Raw genomic sequence first — 13,732 nt, 5'->3', positions numbered from 1 at the left:
TGTGCCGCACCGGGTCCAACATGTGAGAGGCAGCGCACCAAAACAACACCGCGTGCGCTCTGTGCCGCTGACGCCGTTAACAGCTGCAGCAACACGTCACGTTGCCACGTTCACACCTGCAGCTAATTCACAACAGCGACCAGAGGTGGCAAAAGTACTCATATTCTGTACTTAAGTAGAAGTAGCTACAGATACATGTGTAAAAAAAGAAATACACTGGTAAAAGTAGAAGTACTGATTCAACTCCTTTACTCAAGTAAAAGTAAGAAAGTACAGGCTCTGAAATGTACTTTCAAAGTAAAAGTAAAAAGTAAAAATGAATTTTTGCCGTTAATGAAACCTACATCATTTGATAATTTTGTTAAACAAAAAAAGTTCAGACAGAATAATCAAGATTGAGGTGACCAGAGGCGGTGGTTCCCAACAGACTCTCACAAAATAGTAATAATAATAATTTTTAAACAGCGTTTCACCACCTCTCATTCAGTCACACAGAAATTGGCACATTTGCGCACACTTGTAGGAACTGTGATTTATAAAGGGAAGTTTGCTTGCAAGTGTGTGTACGCAGGGTTTTATAAGTCTTAATATTTTTTGGCGCACGCAAAACTTGGCTTTTGGGCGTACGTACCCTTTTAGTAACGATCCCACGCACAGTTTTATAAATGAGACCTGACCTGTCCCTGAACACCACACAGAGACAACATGGAGCTGTGTGACAGGTTGAGTTTTATTTATCATGATAATTAAATACATACTTAGTAACAAGCCTGTAAGTTCAACAAATCAGTATATGCTACAGTGATTTAACTAGCCTAGTTAAATACAAAGATGTAGTTTAATACCATAATATATAGCTAGGGGTGACCAAAGGCCAATGTATTTACTTCATGTGTCAAATATTGTGTTGGTCATAATACAGAACAGGTTGTGGCTCGTGTCTGTTGATTAAAGAAGTGGAAATATTTCCATCAGGGTTCTTAAGGATCCTTAAAAAGTCTTAAAAGGCATTGAATTCATTAATCTAAAAACAAGGCCTTAACTCATTGAGTGCCGCGCTCCTTTCCAAAGTTTTAGTCAAGTGTACCGGCAATTTAGACCATTTTTGACTTTTTATGTAGAGCCACAGTGTATTCTATATTATTGCCATACTGTGGCTCAATTGAAAGGTTTACCTTAATGCTTCAAGTGGCCACAAACCGTTTGTTTCTACGTGCCTCTGTTCCTGAGAAAAGTCAAGCTAAACATGGCTGGGTTTCACCAAAATCCCTCCTTTTTTTCTAGAAAAGGAGATAGAGCGTCTTTTAATGAAAGGTGCTCTGTTTGTGTCTGTCGCTCTTCTCACACTCGCATTTCTGGATCAAAGGGCTCGTATAAGATAAATATACACAACAATTGTTGTTCTATTCACAAAACCACCAGCGGGGGCGGGGGGGGCGCCACTAAACAACAATAACACAGACGCACCGTGCCGTGTCACAGCTTCTCCCCGCGGAACGTGAGGGTCAGTCGGCCACCGCGGCTCGGGAAGACCGGTCCCGCCGGTGGTCGCGGTCCTTCTGTGGTACGGGTCGGTGATGCCGGTCTGCTTTGGTCCAGAGACCATCAGATTTTACCGCGGGAGGACTTTGGGGAGGACACAGTGTTGCTCCAGATGAAGACCGGGCGGACTGTCGGCTGAGAGCTTCCTGGTTCAGCTCCGAGCAGCTCGAGCAGCTGGAGCAGCAGCGCGGGTGAGAGCAGAGCAGCTGCGCTGCAGAAGCTGCTGCATCTGCATGCAGAACTCGTTTGCAGAAGCCGAGTTATGATAAAAACTTCCAGATCATGAGCTGTCATGTGACTTTGATCGTCATCTATTTCAGTTCTCCTCGTCGTAGAGTCCCCAAATTTACATATAATGTGTATTAAAGTGTCTATTTTCATAATTAAAAAAAAAAGCAAAAAACGTAAAATTACGTTTTCGGCACTCAACGCATGGGAACGAAAAACGAGAAATTACGTGGTTGGCACTCAATGAGTTAATTGGCATTAAAATGTCTTAAATCAATTTTTCAAAAGTCTTAAAAATGTTAACACTTGGTAAGTGGGATTTTATGATTATAATTAGTCTCAAATCTCAAAATAATTGGTAACATTCTGACATAGACAAGTTAGTGGCGGCTGTCATTGCTAAATTTCTTACTGCCACCAGCTCCCAAATCAGTCCCGTTTGACCCTTAACATTATTCACGGCTTAAAGCCATCTGCCTGTTGGTTGCCAATGAATTAAATAAATAATATGTTCCGTAAACATTTTTAATTTCGCTCCCCAATTTCTTTTTGTGCCCCCAAATAGTTCACTTTAGGCGTGCTCCTTGGGGAAAATGTTATGGTAGAGCCCTCGCTACCGCAAATGCTCAATAAAACGCTCCCGACACTTCATTGTGCTTTATCGAATGTATTTTCAACTACAAACAAGCCTAACACGCAACTTATATATTGCAAATAATCAATTTTTAATTTTGTGACTCTGCATTTCTTTTGTACGTTTTTTATTTGTCATGATAGGTCTTAAATTTCATCCATAATGGTCTTAAAAAGGTCTTAAAAAGTCTTAAATTTGAGCTGGTGAAACCTGCAGAAACCCTGTTATTAAAACTGTTGCTGTGCTGTGTGTGTGTGTGTGTCGTAGTTGTGCTACTGTGCGCAATGGCACAGGCTGCACTTGTCAAGTGTGTCCCGAATCTTGCTTTTAAATCTCCCCCCACACGCTTGGCCACTTGATACATGCTTGCACACTATATGTAAATATACGTTCCGCCGGCAAAACGTCACCAAAGTGTGTGCGTAACCAAGCGCACTGAGCCAAGTGTGGAGAAATGGGACAGCCCCTCACTCTCTAGATCTGACCGTCATACAGTCTATCCTCGTGTTTCCTTGTAACATTTTTCTCCCTTTCTCATATTTTAGAGAATAGGAATCAGTGAGCTGATCACTAGATGTGCAAAACATATCTTCAAGACGTACCTCCAGGTTTGTAACTTTGAATACACAATGATATAGTTTCTTGAAAACACGAAAACACTTTGAATCCGTTAATTAATTCATGTTTTTACCTTATTTCTGCGGCAGGGCGTGGAGCTGTCTGCCCTCTCTGCTGCTGTAAGCCATTTCCTCAACTGTTTCCTGAGCTCCTTCCCCGATGCCGTGGCCCACCTGCCTCTGGACGAACTGGTGTCGCGCCGCAAAAGCCGCAAACGGCGCAACAGGGTCCCCGGCGGCGGAGACAACACGGCGTGGGCCAGCCTGACGCCCAGCGAGCTGTGGAAGAACATCGCCTCTGAGGCCCAGAGCTACTATCACTTCACCGTCCAGTGGTAAGAGAGCCATCTATTAATTTGATTTGATTAGATTTTATTTGGATCCCCATTAACTGATGTAGTTTACATCAACTATTCTTCCTGGGGTCCGATCAGTGTAACAATAAAAATAATAAGATAAAAATAAAAATACAATTCAGAAATACACAGTCCAAACATAACAAAAGATTTACATAGACAACATACAGTATATAAAATCAACAGCATATAGTCAATAATCTAAACATCTAATCAGATATCAGATATAAGATATAGGGACACATGTGATTTTGTGAGGAATCATCACACATATACAGTGTCAAAACACACACTCAGATACAGCGACACACACAGGAAATAGATCATTTATGGGTACATTACAACCTTTTGTGAGCTGTCATTAGGTGTTTCTTCACCTGTTTTTTGAAACTGACCTTGCTCTGGGTTTTAGAGATGTGACCCGGAAGAGAATTCCATTCAACAATGGCTCTGTAGAGCACTGTTTGTTGTTTGAAGTTTGTTTTTGCTTTTGGAACACAGTATTAACCACTAATTGCATATCTGGTGGGATATGAGTGTGTATCAGCACTGAGTGTAAGTTGTTCATATAGACAATCAGGGATTTTAAAGTAATAAATGTCTCTCACAAAGGAGATTAGAGATGATTTTAACCTTGCAAGTGTTGAAGATGATGAGGAAACGGGTTTTGCGCTGCTCTTTAGTGACAAATATCCTCTTCTTGAAATTGTGCAGTGAAAGTGTGGACCAGGTGGTGGAGAAATACGGCCTCCAGAAATCCACTCTGCTCAGAGAAATTTCTATCAAAACTGGCATCCAGGTAAAATCCGTTGAGTCCATATTGATCCCCCCCAGCACCACTTTGCCAGGTGTCCTCTACTTTTAATAAACGTTTTGTCTGTGTCCCTTTTTTGCTCTTGTAGATTCTTATAAAGGAGTACAACTTTGACAGCCGCCACAAGCCTGCGTTCACCGAGGAAGACATCCTCAACATTTTCCCTGTTGTGAAGCACGTCAACCCCAAAGCCTCCGACGCCTTCCACTTCTTCCAGAGTGGTCAGGCCAAAGTACAGCAAGGTACAGTATGACCTGCTCATTTACTTTTACAGAATAACAGAGCAGAGAATAATCGTGTCGAATGTTTTCGAGGTAAAACCGCTGATGCGCGTTCCTGTCGGGGGCAGTTTTTCAGCAAGCAGTCTGTGTATTTTCCTCGAAAACAACTCCGTCTCATAACGTTCTGTTATTATCTCATAGCGTGGTGAATTAAGAAAATTAAGAAAGAAAACATTAAGAAAATGTACAAAGATATGGTGCTTAGCAGGTAGAATGGATAGTGATCATTAATGACTATTGCATTACTCCTTAATTGATACGACATGGTGATGATGTATGTATGTATGCGTATATGTGTGTAAATGTGTATGTATGTGTATATATGTTTTGATATGCATGTATATTTTAACTAGACATAGGGGTAAGAGCTAACAAGCTATGCTTCTTCTCCTTTTCGAATATGTCACTTATTTTCCTTTTTTTTTTAAATTCTTTTTTTGCTTCCTCAGTGTTTACTTTATATTGTGTTGGAAAAGAATTTGCTCAGTAGCAAATCAGGAAGCCTCTTACTATTTTCATATTCAAAATAAACATTACAAACAATACAAACAAATGTGCAGGTCACAACTTGTCTACGAGAGCATTTTGGAGTTGTTGGATTGTGTATTTGAGTTTGATGAGGGAAACCAAGAAATCCCTTTAGCCTCCGTAGCGTAGCTCTGAGCAGCTCGCGGCTCTGCTCCGCCGTTCTAAAAATAGCTTACACCGACAATTAAAGGTAACGAACCTACTGCTATGACTATAGGGATTATGGCAATGGGGCAATTTGCCAAAATGTTGAACTGTCCCTTTAATATAAACTGGCCGTTTTTTCTTATATTTCTCACTTCCTCTTCACCTGCAGGTTTCCTGAAGGAAGGCTGTGAACTGATCAACGAGGCTCTCAACCTCTTCAACAACGTCTATGGACCCATGCATGTAGAGATCTGTGCCTGCCTGCGCCTGCTGGCACGCCTTAATTACATCATGGGAGACCACCCGGAGGTGGGTCTTCATACTTTTAAACACTTTTAAATCCAGGTTAAAAACATTTCTCTTTTCACGTGCTTATAGCTGAGAACTTAAAACTTGATCTATTTTCTTTTCTTTTACTTTTATTTGCTCTTGCTTTCTGTTTTTAGTGTTTTGTTTGTTTTTATTCTGTTTTATGCTTCTTTTTTTAATGTTTTGTCTTTATGTAAAGCACATTGAGTTGCCTTGGTATGAAATGCGCTATATAAATAAAGATGCCTTGCCTTGCCTTGCCTAAATGACGTTTATATGTGCACTTGCAGGCTCTGAGCAACCAGCAGAAGGCCGTTCTGATGAGTGAGAGAGTCCTCGGTATCGAGCACCCCAACACAATTCAAGAATATGTAAGTTGTCACGCCCAGAGAAGAATCTTTCTGGCCCATTCAGAACATTTAATTTCCCATCTTATATCCTGATGTTGTCGCCCACTTTTTCTTAGATGCACTTGGCTCTGTACTGCTTTGCCAACGGCCAGCTGTCGACCGCCCTGAAGCTGCTGTATCGCGGCCGTTACCTCATGTTGTTGGTTTGCGGGGAGGACCACCCAGAGATGGCGCTGCTCGATGTAAGTGCAATTTTTTGACCTTTATTGAATCATCTACAGAAGTGGACAAAATTGTTGGCACCCCTTCTGTTAAAAAAAGAAGAAACACAATTGTCACTGAAATAACTTGAAGCAGACAAAAGTAAAGGATCAAAGGACGTTCTTTATTATTTATTTCGTTCACATACACAAACATCAAAATCAACCATTTTGTGTGAACAATTGATCCAGCACATATTGTACATAATTGCAACCATACATTTCACACACCCACAAAAGAAAAAACATACAGTGACCAAAAAGGGAATAGGTTGAAACCCAAGGCTTATATTTGCCTTTCCGATACCCTCTGTAATATTAGATTACCTGTGTCTGTCACGAAAATAAAGTTGGTTGACTGGTGCTCTCCCTTACTGGTGGTTCTCTTCCCTCCACAGAGTAACATTGGCCTGGTGCTGCACGGAGTGATGGAGTACGATCTGTCCCTGAGATTCCTGGAGAACGCCTTGACCATCAACACAAAGTACCATGGACCGCGGTCCCTCAAAGTGGCCCTCAGGTTGGGGAAGGTTCATCATCAGTAACTATGTAGTTAGTGAAATACTAACTTTTATCATCATTTATATGATGTTTCTCCTTTTCTTTTTATTTCCCAGCCATCATTTGGTCGCCAGGGTTTACGAGAGCAAGGCGGAGTTCCGCTCGGCGCTACAGCACGAGAAGGAGGGCTACACTATCTACAAGAACCAGGTACAGTAGACCCTGCTGGACTCCACATAGACACACTTCTCTGTCTTTAAAAACATCACTGCATCACAGTCTTTCTTTTTCTTCTCTCCTCTCAGATGGGCGAGGCACATGAGAAAACCAAGGAGAGCTCGGAGTACCTGAAGTATCTCACCCAGCAGGCCGTGGCTCTGCAGAGAACCATGAATGAGATCTATAAGAACGGCTCCAACGCCAGCATCATGCCCCTCAAGGTGACCGACCGAGCCGAGTCAGACATGTTTTTATGTTTCCATCCGATGCACAATTAATGTCTCGTACTGATGTTTATTTCTCCTGTATCCTGCAGTTCACCGCCCCCAGCATGACCAGCGTGCTGGAGCAGCTCAACATCATCAATGGCATCATCTTTATACCTCTCAGGTAGAGTCAGAATGAGGGTCACAAGTATGTAGGAGGTCATTCATAATACCCTGAACACCTGAAGGTATCCAACAGCTACTTACAACATGGTGTAAATTATCAAATAAAAGTCTCAAATAGATGCCGGTCACCTATACCGGCCAGGTCTGGCTACAGGTTTGAGTAAATAAAAGCGGGTCTCAAATACAAGCTGGATCTATTTCTATTTTCTCTCTAAATGAATGTTGCTCTGGATTCGACTCTTTCCTTCTATTCTTACTCTTCAACAGTAACAGAATGATTTGACAGTAGCTATTTTCCATCTTTACAGAGCGTAAGATTTATTCAAAATTAAATAAAAGTCTGTCCTATATCGATGTCTGTTTTAAATATAAGCCGGGTCAGTTCAGCAGTTGAAGCAAATAAAAGCCCGGGCTTCTATTTGAGAATTTATAAGTAAGCAAAAATTAATATTTTAAAGGGATAGTTCAACATTTTGGCAAATTGGCCCATTGCCATAATCTCTATAGTTTTAGGAGTAGGTTCGTGAGCTGCTCAGAGCTACGCTACGGAGACTAATGGGATTTCTTGGTTTCCCTCATCAAACTCCAAAACGCTCTGGTGGACAAGTTGTGACCTGCACATTCACCACGCTATGAGATAATAACAGAACGTTACAAGACAGGGTTGTTTTCAAGGTAAATTCATGCAAAACCGCTGATGCGTGTTCCCATCGGAGGCAGTTTTTCAGCAAGCAGTCTCTGCATTTGCCTCGAAAACAACTCTGTCTCATAACGTTGTGTTATTATCTCATAGCGTGGTGAATGTGCAGGTCACAACTTGTCCACCAGAGCGTTGTGGAGTTGTTGGATTGTGTATTTGATGAGTTTGATGAGGGAAACCAAGAAATCCCATGAGCCTCCGTAGCGTAGCTCTGAGCAGCTCACGGCTCTGCTCCGCTTGAATGGTCAAGCTACAGTATGTTTAGGTTTCCTCTACAGAAAGTTGAGATGAGTCCAACACTGATCCTCTCTGTTTTTCTTCTCAGCCAAAAGGATCTGGAGAACCTGAAGGCGGAGGTTCAGAGGCGGCAGCTGCTGCAGGAGCTGGGGAAAGGCGACGAGCCGACCGAGGACGGCCCGCTGGAACTAGAAGACAAAATTCCCATCGATTAATCCAGAAATAATCCTTTGACGCACAACTACTTTCTGCTATTTGGGAGGGAGGGAGGGAGGGGGGGGGGTTTGATGTGAGGAAAAAACGGCCTCGTCACTGGGCCCGTGGACCCCAGAGAACCAACCAAGCGGTCTAAAAATCAGCATTGAAATTAACAGGGGGGGAGGGGACGGGAGCAGGCAGATCAGAGAACAAACTGTATGAACTGTAGGACAAAGGAATACAGAGCAGGAGTTTCCTACAAGGTAGGAAGGAAGGGAGGAAGGAAGGGAGGGAGGAGAGAGTGCAAACGAGAATATAGAATCAACGTTAACGTGCAATGTGAATAATCCCAAGGCCCACGATGAACCTGGTGATGACGTCACCCGAGGTTTTAGCTGCTTAGAATCATGATGATTAATAATAAATGAGAGGGCGGTTGCAGCGAGGCGAGGGAGACCAAGGATGACCATGACATTGTATACCAGAGCCTTATCCACTGTAACATAACCCCCCAGGTAACGCTTCTTCTTCTCAGCTCCAAACTCTCCCACAGCACTGTTAGCCCCGGACCACTTTTCTTTTTCTTTTTCTTTTTTGCTCCCCAAAGAGCCTTGAAGACCAGACCCGCCCCCGGCCGGCATGTGGCTCCCCCACCCCCCTTTAAGGTGCTGTCAATGATAAAGCACCTACACCCTGTCCTAGAACTCAGGGGTACTTTCTACTGTGCACTAAGACCAGAATACAGTCAATCAATTTGAGATTTTTTTTTTTTTTTCCGAACGGGGGCTTCAGAATGTAAATTCCCCTCTTGGTGGCTTTTTTTCGAGCCATCGCCCATCACTCTAGCAATGCCCCCCCCCCCAATGGTTAATCAATTCATTTAATGGTTCTATCATGTGTACTTGAGACATCCCAGGTGGGTGCCTGCTGTGTCCAATGGTTCCAGTTTTCTTCAGGCAAGCAAATAATTAGTCCGCTCTCAACTATTTTTTTATTTGCTGTATTTTTTTTCCCTTTTTTGTTTTTAGTAAATATAATGATTTTTTTGTAAAGGTGCACAGGAGAATGAACAAGGTATTTTAGACCTATGGATCTCATCAGTTAATTTAAGCCATGTCTGTTTTATAGAAAATGTATAGGTGGGAAAAAGATGTATAAATCTTTATGGGACTTTGACAGGTACTCGGCTGATGCTAACGGAAAGAAACAAAAAAAAAAAAGCAGATTTGAGGAAACGTCCACTTTACGCAGTAGAATATCAAACTATATACTAAGCTGTGTTCAACCTTCTATTTTTACACATTGAAAGAAAATTATGTGCATGTATGTTTGTATGTGTGACAGTGCGTGTGTCTTTGTGTAGTCCCAATGGAAAAATCTCATCGGCCAGGGCTGTTGCTGCTTCCGCTGCTGCATAGTTTTGAATAGAGGCTAAGCGAACATTGGCTTTCCAGATGTTTTATTTTTCTACGCATAGTAAAGCTGTTGGATGGCTGATGCCTCTTTCCTTAAAATATTCATGGCCACCAATGTTGTCGATCTGTTTTCTGTATGAATTGGTATTGAAATGAACCTCTTCTCACTGTCAGACAGGTGCTCAACATTGGCAGTAGCGAGTGATTTATTGTTGCTGGGTGTGTTTTTTTTTTGTTTGTTTGGTTTTTTTTTTCCCATTATTGGTTCACGTCATCGTTTCATATGTAACTTGAGACATAAAAAAAAAAAAGAAAAAGAAAAATCAGCCAGGAGTGTCTGTTCACTGAGCAGTATTTAGTGCACTTTCTCGTGCTGTTAGGATGTGTTAACATATTTACAGCATCACCAAAAGTGGACAAGAGAATGGCTGCCTCAATGTGATGTACCAAAAAAGACTGAAGGTTTGTTTGCGCTTGTATACATGCAATGTATCCCTCCCCATGGCAATTTGTTACTTAATTGTTGCCGTGTCTAAATGTTCTGTGATTAAAGCAATAGAGAGATGGTGCTGGAACTGATTGTTTTCAGAATATGCAGTTTTTACTTGGCACAAGACGTTCATCATGGACTACTGACTGTACAAGCTGAATTATCTGCCCGCTAATAAGGGAGCCATATATATATATATATATATATATATATATATATAAATATATATATATATATATAACAGAAAAACCAAGGATGAGACTGGGTGATGAAGTCATGACAGTGATTTTGTTGAGTGTGCTCCCTGAACATTTAACATCAGGAGTAGAGTGTGGTGTGATTTGTGCCTATTGTTAATGCTTCTAAATTGAAGCAGGGTGATAACAGGTAAAAACGTAACAATTTATCATGGTAAAATGTGTTTTGTTTTGTTTTTTCCCCCCATGGGTTTGTTGTATTATTATTATTTTTTTTCTATTTTCTTTATTTTCTTTTCCTGCTGCCCAAATCTCCCTCTCTTAACAGTACCCACAGTGTCCATAAGGTGGCACACTAACATTTGTCTCATTGAGAAAGGAAATGCATTGACCTAAATGACAGATGTTGTAGTGCAAATGCACACAAATAGAATCATGGCTTCAGCTGACTTAGACCATTTAAAAAGAGGGAAATTTAAATTTTTTTTTTTAGCATTTTTATTTTGCAGAATATCAGTTGGATGTCTAAAAAATAATAAAGACTGCTCTACCTGTTGAACATGTTCTGAACCTGTTGAAATCCTAACAGCAAGGAGTCTATTGTTTGGGTATTTTAATAGTTCATGATATAGAATAAACTCACTGAGAATGATCAAATGATTTGTCTGCAGAGATGCTCTATATTGCTCGGTTACGGCCTTTTAACACAGTGCTACTTGTAGACGTCTAACTTGAGCTTGTGTTTACTATAACATTTCTTCCTAATAAATAGCTACGCTGTTAAAGTATATGGGATATTAGTGGCAGGACTAGGTAAAACTAACTTTTAAGTTTATATTATTTCACACATCGTTAGCAAATAAACCATTTGCAGTTACTGGGATTGTGTTCAGGTTGCTAAGTATCTGAAATTACAATTGCACACAAGAAAAGATTAAGTATATATTGAATTGCTGGATATATGGGTACTGTACAAAATGGCTATTAAAGGTTAATCTATTCTATGAGCACAGTTTTGTGAGGGGAAACCAGTTCTTAAGCGTTGAAGAAAAAAACTATCTCAAAATAACAAACACTTTGCTATGCACTGGTCATACTGCATTAATTGTCTGTGTGATGTCCATAATGATTTGGATTTGTTTTTTTCCCAGTTGATGAAAATTTCTTCTTCACAAGGGGGGCTCTTAGTTGAAGTGTTTGAGTCTGCTTCCCTTGATGTGTGGTATCTATCTATTTAGTATAATGTTCTTCTTTACTAAACAATCAAATACTTTATATTAAAAATAATAAAACAAAACTAGTAAAAGCTTTGTTTTGGTAACTCCTGAGTAGCCAGTGGTGGAACAATGATGATTCTGATTTTCAAAATTTGACTTTAGCAGAAGCAGGGCCAAACAGTGTGTTATTGTTCTAGGTGAATGTGATGAGGCATTTCAAGTGCTTATAAACTTTTAGGGGATTTAATATGAGTGCATCATATTCCATGGACTGATGAGCTTTGTGGGTAAATTATTATTTTAGCCTACTTAGTTAGTAGCCTACTTATAACAGTCAGATAAATGGAGTGGAAGTATGAAGTATACAATGAAAGCACTAGTAAAATACAAATACCTCTCTGACCTTTAGATCACATTCAACATTCTGTATTAGTCTACAATCCAGACCTCTTCTTGCATGTACAGAATTAGACCCCCTGACTTTTACTTGCCTGTTTTCATGGTCTTGTTTTCTATAGACCTGCACAGGGCCGTTGTGTAGGGGAGAAAGGTGATGATAATTCTAGGGGCCCAGCGCCCAGTAGGGCCCATAAAAACCCCAGTAGTCTAATCTTTGTATGACTGAATTATTCTGCATAAGACCCTGACTAATACTCATAGTAATGCTGCATTAGCATCAAAACAAAGTAGGCTAAATAAAAAATGAAGTGGTCTAAGAAAAAAAAAGTGGAAAAGTCAGGGGGTAGGGGCCCACTCTAGTATTCTTTAAGGGGGCCCAGAATTCCTAGCAACGGCCCTGGACCTGCATCAATGGTTGTAGGCAATTAGGGTTATAAATACGGTAGCAGCTACACCTTTAATTTGTTTATTCGCCATTCATACTTCATATATATATCACACAGGAAGGATAAAGATTTTCATCATCAATATGCAGTTCATTAATGTGTCAAAATATAATCCCGCCATTGGACCAATTCAGAATTTTTAAACCACGAGAAGCTACGTAAAAATTAACAGAGAGAGAGAGAGAAAAAAAAAAGCCGTATAACTTTTTTTTTTTCTATCAAGGACGTGCGCGTACACGAGATGCCGTGAACGCGAGGTCCGTCCGTGCGCGTTCTCGTCAGTGGGCGAATGCGGTAGGCGACGAGGAAACGAGCGGCGGCGGCGGCAGCGGAGCAGCGGAGACGACACACAGCAGCTCACCTCCACATCACAAGACCTTGTTCTGGAGCAGGACATTTCACGCCCTGTCGGGTCGTGTTACCGTCGGAGTCGGTCGGGGATATTGACGGGCAGAAACAAAAGGGTGAGTTCAGACAGTTTCCAGTCAGGGTGCCGGCCGGGGGGGGGAGAAGGAATCGGCCGTTAAAGGTGGAGAAAAATGACGATGTGGCTGTAACGTCTGCGCCTCCTCTCGCTCTGTGTCTCAAAATGGCGGACAGGCCGCTCGGACCGGAGCAGCAGCAGCAGCAGCAGCAACAGCAGGTACCGTGTCGGCGGCGGAGTTTATCCACGGATAACTTACACACATCGACAATCCTCCGCTCTTAACTGATAAAACGAAGCCCCCCGACGTTAACCACAGCACGGGCCGACTGTCGCTACCCGAGCTTGGATGCACGATAAGAGTTTTTACCGGAGAGGGTGTCCTAACTTTCCTCCCTGAAGCTAACTTGGCTAACGTTAACTTTAGCTAAAGATAACGTTAAGCACCAACAACACCGTTACCGACGTTACCGACATTAACTACCGGGGGCCAGGGGAGTAACGTTATGTCGACGTGTTTGGTTTGGTATGGGCACGTCAGCGTACGTTAACTTACAGTTGCACTGGTTGCTGTCTCTCCCAAGTTAGTTGTTAATAACCAGTAATTAGCACAGTGCCAAGCAGCAGCAGCAGCAGCAGCAGCAGCAGCAGACCAGACCCAGCCAACCTGGTTAAAAACAAAACCCCGCACAGCTCCGTTATCGGTGACCGGCTGCTTTCACCACTTTATTACCGTCAACGTGTTGGTTGATAACGTCTCGTTCACCGTCGTATCGCCGCTAACGTTATGTCCCGTGTTAGCATTTCCAACAGGGCGTTAAATGACAGTCG

At 41.8% G+C, this 13,732-nt stretch overlaps 2 protein-coding genes across 3 annotated transcripts in view; both read left to right on the top strand.

Annotated features, from left to right (window-relative positions):
• The window catches only part of cluha (clustered mitochondria (cluA/CLU1) homolog a), a 38,580-nt gene extending 28,140 nt beyond the window's left edge, over positions 1-10,440 (top strand). Inside the window, exons 16-27 of the mRNA XM_083984495.1 lie at positions 2,950-3,012; positions 3,112-3,356; positions 4,092-4,176; positions 4,280-4,433; positions 5,317-5,456; positions 5,747-5,827; positions 5,923-6,048; positions 6,465-6,586; positions 6,684-6,777; positions 6,873-7,007; positions 7,103-7,176; positions 8,204-10,440. Coding sequence (XP_083840621.1) covers positions 2,950-3,012; positions 3,112-3,356; positions 4,092-4,176; positions 4,280-4,433; positions 5,317-5,456; positions 5,747-5,827; positions 5,923-6,048; positions 6,465-6,586; positions 6,684-6,777; positions 6,873-7,007; positions 7,103-7,176; positions 8,204-8,330 — 1,446 coding nt within the window. The 3' untranslated portion in view covers positions 8,331-10,440. The remainder of the gene's footprint in view (positions 1-2,949; positions 3,013-3,111; positions 3,357-4,091; positions 4,177-4,279; positions 4,434-5,316; positions 5,457-5,746; positions 5,828-5,922; positions 6,049-6,464; positions 6,587-6,683; positions 6,778-6,872; positions 7,008-7,102; positions 7,177-8,203) is intronic.
• A 2,318-nt stretch (positions 10,441-12,758) lies between these two features.
• The window catches only part of LOC310995689 (lissencephaly-1 homolog), a 52,861-nt gene continuing 51,887 nt past the window's right edge, over positions 12,759-13,732 (top strand). Inside the window, exon 1 of one of the 2 annotated variants that reach the window (XM_083984808.1) lies at positions 12,759-12,941. The gene's annotated coding sequence lies outside the window, so the exon portion shown is untranslated. Of the gene's footprint in view, positions 12,942-12,984; positions 13,121-13,732 lie in introns of those variants that run through there. The other variant, XM_083984809.1, reaches the window with a different exon arrangement.

The sequence above is a fragment of the Trachurus trachurus genome, assembly GCF_905171665.1.
Source record: "Trachurus trachurus genome assembly, chromosome: 13".
Lineage (NCBI taxonomy): Eukaryota > Metazoa > Chordata > Actinopteri > Carangiformes > Carangidae > Trachurus > Trachurus trachurus.
This window is presented reverse-complemented; position numbering and strand designations above follow the sequence as displayed.